This window comes from Suncus etruscus, chromosome 9, assembly GCF_024139225.1.
Source record: "Suncus etruscus isolate mSunEtr1 chromosome 9, mSunEtr1.pri.cur, whole genome shotgun sequence".
Classification (NCBI taxonomy): domain Eukaryota; kingdom Metazoa; phylum Chordata; class Mammalia; order Eulipotyphla; family Soricidae; genus Suncus; species Suncus etruscus.
This window is the reverse complement of record NC_064856.1, coordinates 56,060,760-56,072,370: the sequence shown is the minus strand read 5'-3', so window position 1 is coordinate 56,072,370 and position 11,611 is coordinate 56,060,760. Positions and strand designations below refer to the sequence as shown.

The 11,611-nt window shown below is 33.9% G+C and overlaps 1 protein-coding gene across 1 annotated transcript; it reads left to right on the top strand.

Annotated features, from left to right (window-relative positions):
* The first annotated feature begins 418 nt into the window (after positions 1 to 418).
* On the top strand, positions 419 to 2,216 carry LOC126018275 (olfactory receptor 2D3-like). Its single transcript, XM_049780420.1, has 2 exons — positions 419 to 724; positions 1,593 to 2,216. Exons 1-2 carry the CDS (start codon positions 419 to 421, stop codon positions 2,214 to 2,216), a joined length of 930 nt encoding a protein of 309 aa, XP_049636377.1.
* Positions 2,217 to 11,611: the final 9,395 nt, after the last annotated feature.

Genomic DNA, 11,611 nt, shown 5'->3' with positions numbered 1-11,611 from the left:
TCCAATTGATGCCAAATATTTTTTTAAAATGTCAAAAAAAAGGCTTTTAATTGCTAAAACTGCTAAAAAAATAAATAGCAACTTAGTTTTCTCATATAGAAATGCTGTTTTGTAGTGCAAGGTCTTAGAGTGGGGATGAAGGCAGGGATAGAATGAGCTGATGACATTGGGACAATAGTAGAGGGAAACAGACACTGATGCTGGAATATTTTGTACCAAAAAAAAAAAAAAACCTACCATTAACATTAGTGTGAATATGGTGCCTAAAATTAATCTAATAAAATAAAAAGAAGTAAATTAATAGTCCAGTTGGAAACTATTTACTAAAATACATGTTACTCAAAATTTTCTTGTTTAACTGACCACTAATGTGTTTCTTTATAGTTGCTCACCTATCTATAGATAGTAGTAAATATTAATGGGAGAAGAAAATCAAACCTACATGATTGTGACTGAATTTATCCTCCTGGGACTTACACAAGATCCACAGACACAAGTTTTGCTCTTTGTGGTTTTTCTGATCATCTACTTGTTGACTGTGCTAGGAAATCTACTCATTATTGTGCTCATTCATATAGACTCCAAACTCCACACACCCATGTACTTTTTCCTCAGGAACTTATCCTTTGCTGATCTCTGCTTTTCTACTACCATAGTTCCCCAGTTGCTGGGACACTTCCTGGCAAAAAGGAAAGCCATTTCCTTTGCTGGGTGCTCAACACAGATAGTTGTTTTGCTTCTTTTTTTTTTTTTTTTTTTTTTTTTTTAATTTTTTTTTTATTTAAACACCTTGATTACATACATGATTGTGTTTGGGTTTCAGTCATAAAAGGAACACCACCCATCACCAGTGCAACATTCCCATCACCCAAGTCCCAAATCACCCTCCTCCCCACCCAACCCCCGCCTGTACCCTAAACAGGCTCTACATTTCCCTCATACATTCTCAATATTAGGACAGTTCAAAATGTAGTTATTTCTCTAACTAAACTCATCACTCTTTGTGGTGAGCTTCCTGAGGTGAGCTGGAACTTCCAGCTCTTTTCTCTTTTGTGTCTGAAAATTATTATTACAAGGGTGTCTTTCATTTTTCTTAAAACCCATAGATGAGTGAGACCATTCTGCGTTTTTCTCTCTCTCTCTGACTTATTTCACTCAGCATAATAGATTCCATGTACATCCATGTATAGGAAAATTTCATGACTTCATCTCTCCTGACAGCTGCATAATATTCCATTGTGTATATGTACCACAGTTTCTTTAGCCATTCATCTGTTGAAGGGCATCTTGGTTGTTTCCAGAGTCTTGCTATGGTAAATAGAGCTGCAATGAATATAGGTGTAAGGAAGGGGTTTTTGTATTGTATTTTTGTGTTCCTAGGGTATATTCCTAGGAGTGGTATAGCTGGATCGTATGGGAGCTCGATTTCCAGTTTTTGGAGGAATCTCCATATCGCTTTCCATAAAGGTTGAACTAGACAGCATTCCCACCAGCAGTGGATAAGAGTTCCTTTCTCTCCACATCCCCGCCAACACTGTTTATTCTCATTCTTTGTGATGTGTGCCATTCTCTGGGGTGTGAGGTGGTATCTCATCGTTGTTTTGCTTCTTGTTGGATGTACAGAATGTGCCCTGCTGGCTGTGATGTCCTATGATAGGTATGTGGCTGTCTGTAAGCCCCTACACTACTCTACCATCATGACTCATGGAGTATGCGTACTGATGGCCTTAGGGTCCTGGGTTAGTGGAGTAATTGTGTCTCTGGTAGATACAGCATTCACCTTGTCTCTACCCTATCGAGGAAACAATGTTATTAACCATTTCTTTTGTGAACCTCCTGCCCTCCTGAAGCTGGCTTCTGCAGACACCTACCGCACAGAAATGGTCATCTTTGCCATGGGTGTGATCATTCTTCTAGCTCCTGTATCCCTGATCCTTGTCTCTTACTGGAACATTATCTCCACTGTGATCCAGATGCAGTCTAGGGAGGGAAGACTCAAGGTTTTCTCCACTTGTGGCTCCCATCTCATTGTTGTTGTCCTTTTCTATGGGTCAGCAATATTTGCATATATGAGACCAAACTCCAAGATAATGAATGAAGGGGATAAGGTGATCTCTGTTTTCTATTCAGTTATAACATCAATGATGAACCCATTTATTTATAGCTTGAGAAACAAGGATGTGAAGGAAGCGTTTAGAAAAATAATTGGAAGGTAGAAGCTCTCTGAAATGGTTTTTATTGTGTACAATATACAATATTACATAATGGTTTGGTTCTTAACTGTTCAATATCTAATATTTTCCTCTCTGAACGGTATCTTGACTGATCTATCAGTAAAGGAAATACAGATAATCTTACATATATTAAATGTTTTTCATTTTTTATCTTCTTATTGGAGTTTATTTGGTATGGTGGCAATTTATTTGCCTCATTACATTTTTTGTTATTGTTTATGTTATAAAAATATTCATGTACCATATTAATGAATATATTAAAATATTATATATGATATTCATTTACACTACTCTTTAATCTGCTAATATATTTTCACTAAGAAATAAATTTTCTTTTAAAAAATTTATAAATGTTTTTCAGCCTCATCACAGACTCAAATAAGAATCCCAACAAATATTATGCCATACTTTTTAATTACTACTGGGAAAATTTTAACGGTTTTTGCTTTTTATCCTGAAACTCTAATATAAAAAGAGAGGAGTTTGTTTTGTTTTGTTTTTCATTTTAGAATACTCAAATATTGACATTAGCCAGTTTCCCTACAATGGAGGAGCTGTTATGCTAGAGAATTAAGTGTAGACTATCAGTGTAACTAAAAACTTTTGTTAAGCCACATGCGACTTCCCTTAAAGGACAAAATAAGTAAACTATAATTGGGAATCAACCTGCCCATATCAGAACTCTAATATCAGAAAAAATTCTGATATTCATATTCTTGTTTTTTTTTAATGTGCTGTCCACTTTTCCATAGGTTTAATCATGGCAAAATCCACAAGGTTTACCTTTTGAAAAGTTAAAAAAAAATATTGACATATAAAAAGAAATCATCAAAATGTATATTATTAACTAAAATACAATATTTCTTTCAATATTTTATAACAACTGCTATACCCCTCTTGCCAATTTTCCTAATGGTTCTCAATCTTTCCTGACAGAAGTTTCATTAAACAAAGACTGTCCATTATTTTAGACTTTACTTTTCAAGTTTACAATGCATTTCAATTGAGATGTGTAATTCCTTTGCTTGACTAAGATCATATTTACTAGCTTAAAAGCACTAATAATAACATTGAAATAGCCTCTTTCAAATGTGCATACTGCTACTCTTTTAGAAGAAAATATATTGCTGTCCACTTCCAACTTCAACTCTAGATATTAAGAATATTGACCCAACATTACATCAATATGTTACATCAACTATTTTCCTCTGGTTGCAAGGAAATGAGTCATTATGTTGTCAGTGAAATGATATCTGGGGAAGATCAAAATAGATAAAAACTACATGAACCCTCTTCAAAGTGTAAACACTAAGATCTTGCAAGCCACACTACCATTTTCATCTAAATAGAAGGGGATCTGGCCACTCCACCTTAATTTAGTGGAAGTTGTGGTTATGGGATTAAACTTTTTTGCAAGTAAAGGCAAACCAATTTCCACTACTTCCCAGGTTTCTGAAGGAAAAAAGATTATGAGAATAAGTAGAAATTTTCATTAAGGAAAATAATATTTATACAAGTGAAAAGGAAAAGGAAAAAAGAGGTCTCAAGTGGTTAGGGTTGTGTTATATATAGATCTTTCTCAAACTGTGTAGATAAGAGTTATTGTGTAGGGTACTGTCAGAGAAAAGTATTTTGAACTCTATTAGTCTCTGAGTAGCAAGGAGTGATCTGATGTAGCCCAGGTATTATAAATTGCTACTCCAACAAAAAAGCAGTTCAAAGAAACAGTGTCTTTTGCAATATATTGTCCGTCTTAAGATATCAGAAATCCTTTAAGATGAGTAATTCCAGCCAACGTTATCACCTGGACTTCTGGGTGGAGAAGCACTATAATTTTAATAAGATAAAGAGCCACTAAAAGTTTAATGCTTTTCTCTATGAAAAGCAAACTACTCTCCTGGAGAACCCCATAAAACTCTCTTTTCCCATATTTACCAGATAAACACCTTACTATCAATACCATCACTATTAATTTTCTTCCTCAAATTCACTGTCAATTTCAAAAAGAAACCCATATTCTCTCTGAAAATGAAGCTCTCTCTTTTCTCATATTTCCCAAATAAACTTACCTTTCAATACTACCACTATCAAACCCTTTCCTGAAATTTACTATTCACCATCAATACCATTGCTGAAATTCTTTTCTGTGAAAGTACCAGATACAGAAGAAAGGTACGAAAAATTGGAAATTAACATCCTTTTTCTTTTTTTTTTTTTTTTTTTTGGTTTTTGGGCCACACCCGGTAACGCTCAGGGGTTACTCTCCTGGCTATGCGCTCAGAAGTCGCTCCTGGCTTGGGGGACCATATGGGACGCCGGGGGATCGAACCGCGGTCCGTCTCCTAGGCTAGCGCAGGTAAGGCAGGCACCTTACCTCCAGCGCCACCGCCCGGCCCCAAAGATCAGACTTTTTGTTTGTTTTTGGGCCACACCCGGTAATGCTCAGGGGTTCCTCCTGGCTATGCGCTCAGAAGTCGCTCCTGGCTTGGGGGACCATATGGGAGGCTGGGGAATCGAACCGCAGTCCATCCTAGGCTAGTGCTGGCAAGACAGACACCTTACCTCTAGCGCCACCACGCCAGCCCCTGCATCCTTTTTCTGAAAAGACCAATTCTTTGCTCCAGCCTAAGTCTGTGGCTCCCCAAAAAAATTCTCTTTGGTAGTATGGATTAATTCCCATGCCATGAATACCAAGTGAATTTTAGTCGCATTTTAAGTACAGTCATGTGAAGCTCGTGAGAAGTAAGGTCCATACAGGAACTCATGGCAGACTCGACCAGTCCTATTCTTCTCATTTACTTCTCAAGTGATCAAGGCAGATGAAGAGACAAACAAAACATTCCTTTCTCAAGATTGCCACATCTCTTTCCTACTTGACATATGTCAGTTGTGACATCTTCAGATTCAGAATATTCTCAGGGCCTTTGCTATTGTTAATTATAAATGAATTCTAATTTAGGCTTTAAGATGACCTCTTGAGTCTTAAACTTCTGTTGAAAACAAAATGATTCTTATTTTATCATTTTTATCTCTACAAAGTTGTATTTTTGATATATAGCTTCCCAAAAATTCATTACCAAAGAAAAAAATCTGTCTGCCTTTCTCAAAGGAATGTATGTAGGAAACATCATACGCTTCCCCACGTGTTCTCCATATTTATGAAAGAAGTTCTGTAAAACAAATATGGTTCATTACTTTAGGCTTAACTTGTCAAGTTTATAATACAGAAGTAAACTGAATCCTAATTGAAGTCTGTAATTTCTTTACTTTTATGGGGCTTTCTCTTTTCTCTCTGTAGTAACCTAAATTCTCACTGGAATGTGTTTAATTTTCCTTTATTCTCTCTTATAACATAAAACAAAACTATTACTTTGTTTCATCTCCAGAAACTTCGTTTTTGTGAGAATTGTCAATTCTCATTATTTTAAGTATTTCTTAAATTTAAGTATAGGTCTTTTATAGTCTGGACTAAACTATGTTGACAAATTTTTTGTTTCTTATGTAAACACATATTATTAGTACAGCAACCCCTCAAATGTGTCCAGTGTTAAAAGGCTTTTTGTTTTATAGATATTTATTTTACAGTTCATGTGGGTTTACTTCTGCAGACTGAAACTGAAAAAACACCGTTCTTCTTGTCAATCTTGTTGATACTCAATGTTCACTGTTCTGCTGTGCTACCATCTTATGATTTCTCTCTCTCAGTTCCCTGACTGTCATCTTCTAGCTTTCTGCACTGCCTGTCTTCTCTATATTATCTATGTCTTATTCTCCTCACCACTACATATTCTCTTATGCAGTCACCCATGGTAATATGACTTCCCCCTACCTAAGCCTGTTGTCTAATGTGTTATGTCCTATATATAATGCTTTATAGAACTGGTTTATTGTGTATGCCTTATACAAGTGAGATATTTTTAGAAAACAAATGATAGGATTTGATTATCTGGTCCTTCGATCTTCACTTGACATCTATGTTACACAAGAATTTATGTAGCCTGATCTCCCTAAGCACTTCCCCATCTAAGTAGTGGTGGACCAAGAGGACAAAACCACACTTTCTACATGATTACTACCTAATTTCTTCTTGATCTTCCTCCTTCCCCACCAGCAACAAAAACAATAAACTGCTAAGACTGAGCTCTATTGCAGTATCTCTGGGAAAAATTGATTGTATTAATTAAGATATAGCAGTGAAAAGAAGGTAGAAATACACATATATATGAAATATTGTATTAACTAAAATGAATCATATATGTATTTGAACAGAAAGAGGGATTTTTACATAGGAATTCTTGGAGAAAGTACTTAGTGACTTCTTCCTTTCTCCAATATAGATTTCATTTTAATGTTATTTTTGCAACTAGATTAAAGGAGAAATTTATATTTGAAATAAATTTGGAAGAGATAAAACATTTATTATGATAGGCTCTGGGTAATATCCAGCAGTTAGACTTAACAAAAAAAATCTGTATTTAAACTTTGAAGATCTGAAGCAAGAAATATTCTAGATCTGAAGAAATGTAATACTTGAGTAGGAATTTATCATTTATAAACCAAGTTAGGATGGTTTGCCAAGTTGTTAACAGTAGGCTTATTTAACAGAATATTTTCAACAAAATGCTAGAATGTTGATGGGATACAGGTTTTATCAAGAAAAAGTGATATTTTCCTAAGAATGAAATTTTGCAAGAGTTGATCTCTGCTGAAATTTTTATCACATAGTTGTATATGCCATAAAAAAGGAGAAACAATATCTCCCACAGTATTTAAACTAAATACAGCTTGTGGATGAAGGGGAAGAAAAACAAATGGAATCAAGTTTTGGCAAAATCAAGAATTTCTTTTGTACTTGATTACAGGCCTCATATGTTGTGTTAATTCTCATAGCAATCTTCTATGTTTAAATATTTGCACCTTTTGAACATTTGTGAAATCATAACAAATCAGATTGTATAATGCAATTCCAAATTAGTTCTTTCTTTTGATATGGAAAAATTTAAACACATATTGAGTACAAATATAGAAAAATGTTCTGAAATCAGCTGGTAGTTCTTGCGGGTTTTTTGGGGGGAGAATTTTTTTTTTTTTTGGGCAGGAAAAATTGAGCTTCACCTCACAGTCAGTGCTCAGGATTTACTGTTTTACACTCCTTGTCTGAACAAAAAAATTACTCCTGGTGAGTAGTTACTTCTTGGCAAGTGCCTTACCCACTGTTCTATTGCTCGAGCCCCCTGCTAGTTCTTGTTTTGAAGAGGCAGTAACCAGAGAATGCAGTTTATGTCAGCATCTTATGTTACCTAATTATTGAAACATATTTAATTTATTTTACAGAGACTACAAAGGCGTCTGATGTATTGAGAAATAGTTACATAAGTCCTGATATTAGATGATGAGATTTATATATTTCAGTTGTGGGTACAAGTAAAAAATGCCCCAGGGTATGTCTCTTTATAGAAAGAATTGAAAGTGTTAGCAGCACTGATTGCTCCAGGGAATGCCTTGTTTACATTAGCTCTTAGGACTTAAAGCTTTTAGGTTTTCGTTCAAGAAGACTCCAGAATAGATTCAATGTGAATCTGGGAATTTATTAAAATAGTGGCTCCTTTTTTACAGACAGACTGAGATTTACCACAGATAACCTCAAAATATTAATAAGTATTATTAATAACTGCAGTGGAGGTTGCCTCAAAGATACGGATTAGCAGACTGCAAACACTGAACCTTCAGAAATTTGTCTCTGCATCAGTGGCTCTATTGTCCTTTATTTGTCTCATGTCAGTCTTCCAGGTGAGAACAGGTTGATTGATTGATTGATTAAGGGAATTAATCTTTTAGGGTACTGGGTTGATTTTGCCTTTCACTTTCCTACCCCTCAGACTTCCTCATTAACTTGTAAAGAGAATACACACAGTTTTCGTTGTTACTCCTGAATTCTTTTCTGAACTCATTTGGAGAATAGGATTCAGCCATCAACCAAAAAAATTAAATTAATAAAAAATAACCTGGAAACACCTCTATTTTCACTTTTGCTCTGAAAATTATCCTAGCAGATTCTTTTCTGCTTCTTACAGTTTAAATATTCTACCTTTAGATTTTACTTCCTCATTTCTTTTAGTCACTTATATTTGGATATGTGGCATCGGGATGAAATAGAACCTCAACTCTCAACTTTGGGGAACTCAGAATCTTCTTGTCAGATATTCCAGGCTGGCCACATAAGCTCAAGTGGCATTCTTATCTGTGTGTAAATTTATGGGGATCATACGATTGTGTTGCCTGCCTCAGTCACCTTCTACATTTAAATGTAATTAACAGTTCTTTCACCATTCTAAACATGGTGATATTTAGAGCCAATAGTTTAGATATCTAGAACCAATGTGTTTAAAAAGTTTAAACATAATGATATTAAAATCAATATTTGGGATATTTAAAATAAAAAGTTTTATCTACTACAAACTATATTTAAACATAGCTAACATAGGATCCTCTTCTCACTTAAACTACTCTTGAGAGACTAAACTGTTTCTCAAGATAAATGTATTTTGTGTTAATATTTTGTTTGTTTGTTTGTTTGTTTGTAAGATAGTTTTTATTGAAACTTAGAAAGACGTAAGGGGAAAAGAAAGAATGTGATTTGTCAGAGTCGAAAAAAGTAAGCATAGAGACATATTCAAGGATAAACAAGGGTTTGAAAAACAAATCAAATAAGATATATATTTTTGGCTTTTCTGGGGGGCCACATCTAGAGGGCCTACTCCTGGCTCTATACTCAGGGATCATTCCTGGTGGACTCAGGGAATCATATATGGTACAGGGGATTGAATTCAGATCAGCTGTGTAAAAGGAAAACACCCAAACCTATGTACTACCTTTTAAGCCTTTGTGTATAATGTCAGCAGTATGCCATTTAATTAGTTCAGTGACCCCACCACTTTTAATCATTGTTATGTGTCAGGTAGTGTTGAAATTTAAACGATAAAAGTAAGGGATATGTTTTTTTATTCCATGAATAAATCACCAAGTCAAGAAGAGAGAATGTAACCAGTTAAAAGAATATAACAACTGTATACAAAGGATTTACATATTATTTCTTAAACATTGTGAAGAAAGCAATCATTTTTATCTTATAAGATAAGTCTTCAACCTCAGAAATGTTTTCATTAAAATTGTTCCTATGAAGCCATCTGAAGCCTGAAGAAAAATTTTCCTAAAAGCTATCAATATTAGGTAAGAGAAGAAAATATACAATTCAAATGTTTTTTAACTTGCTTGTCTTTAATTTGCATGGAAGACAGATAACCAGAGAAGAAATAAGAAATAACAGCATGGTAAGAGATTTAGAGAGCATGATTAAGATTTAGAAGGGCATTAGAAGAAAAGCTGTAAGAATGGAAATAGAGTAATTTTCATATATGTATATATTAGAGCTAAATTATGCCATATTTAATAGTTACTGAATGGATATGGAATGAGATAAGGACATTGTTTAAAGTCATAGAGATGTTTCAATAAATCCATAGAAATTGTGGTTGTTTTGAAGAGTCAATGGAAAGATCAAAGTAGAAATAGGAGTCAGACAGATAGTACGAAATGCAGGGTGCTTGTCTTGCTCACTGCCAATATATGTTTGAATCCCAGCACCTCATATGATTCCCTGAAACTGCCAGGAGTGATCCCTGAGTGCTGAGTCTGGAGTGAACCCTAATGTAAGGCAAATCTAGTGTGGCACAGAAAAAACAAAGAAAAGTAGAAATAGATTTGCTCAGACTTACTAGATGTTTCCCAAGTACACAGTACATTTTCTTACTAAATTTTTTTTCTCTCTCTGATCAATATGTCTAATGCTACTTTGATTATTTGTCTACTTAGAAGATTTAAGAGGGGCACAATATAATTTTCCTTATTTTCTTATACTCCCTTTCATAAGACTTATCAAAAGACTATGTCTGGGTTGTAAATGATCATAATGCTCTCAATGTGTTTGGGCCCTGTTATCCTCACTAGGAATATAACACTGAAAATTTTAAACAAGATGATATATTTTCTTATTATTATATGTACTTGCTTTATTGAATCCTTAATTTTCTATATGTTATTTTTATTTTTCCACAATTTTATATTTATTTTATTAAAATTTATTTAAAAAAACAATTACACTGAGTTTACATGATCCTTTGAGCGTTGCTGGGTGGGAACCCTCCCTCACAAATATAAGTACTAGCAGTTAAATTTGAGTGTGTTTAATAAATGATGTAATAAAGGCATAAATAAAAGTTAAATGATAGATACAAAAAAAATATATGATCAAGGAAGGTGGTGATACTTTTCTGTTCCAAAGGAAAACATGGTTTTTTAAAATTTTAGCAAAGAAAAACCAACCAACAAAGCTTCCCACTATAAGTTTATTTGATTGTTTGGTAATACACCCTGCAATGGTTGGGGCTTACTTCTGTGTTGTCATTGATTACTCAGGTCAGTAATTGAGATACTATCCACAGTGTCAGGGATAAAATTAAGGATTGGTCACATGCAAAACAAGTATTAACCCCTGTATTACTCTCTGGCCCCTACAGTAACCATTTTTAAGAGTGCAGTTCAGAAGTACTCCTAGCCTCTTTGTGTAAAAGATCTTTGGAACATTTTAATCTTGCAAAACTGATGTCTACTTGCTAACTTTCTCCTCACTTAGATAGCTTATACAAGTGAACTAATACTGAATTGTTCATTTGAAATGCTAATTTCATTTTATATTATGTCATTGGAATTTATTCACTTTGTAACTTATGATAGAATTTTCTTTTTAAAGCCGAATAATATTTCATGGTATATATTTGCTGTATTTTTTTATCCATTCATCTCTTAATAATTACTTTGGCTTTTGAGAATTGTACTTTCTGTAAGGTAAGAAAATATTGAATCAATACATATATTATAGAAAATGTTCATTTTTTTTAATTAATTAAGTAGAGGCATTTTCTTCAGTTTACTTGGACACAATGATAAATTGAATGTTACAAATAGGGTATACAGTGTGCTGTATGCATTGGAAAATTATTACCATGTCAGGAGGGATATATTATTTTTTAGCACAGTTCATATGTATAGTGTAATTTTATTGACTATAGCCACATATATTAGAATTTTATAAATTAATGATCCTGCATAACTGAGACTTTGACCAATAATTCCCATCTTCCTCTCCCCTCAAGTTCTTGGTTATACTTCTTATTTTTCTATAAATTTTGCTATTTATATTTAATGTAAGATCATTTATTTTTTCTTTATGTGTATACTGTGTTTCACTAATCATAATGACTTCCAATTTAGGCATGGTGTCACAAAATCCCAGAATTTTTTTTATTTATAAGGTAGAT

What these genes read in the sequence shown, in the direction of transcription:
- LOC126018275 (XM_049780420.1), top strand. Translation starts at nt 419, where the DNA reads ATGGGAGAAGAAAATCAAACCTACATGATTGTGACTGAATTTATCCTC. An exon ending in TTGCTGGGTGCTCAACACAG is followed by an intron (nt 725 to 1,592) that starts ATAGTTGTTTTG and finishes AGGTGGTATCTC; the next exon opens with ATCGTTGTTTTGCTTCTTGT.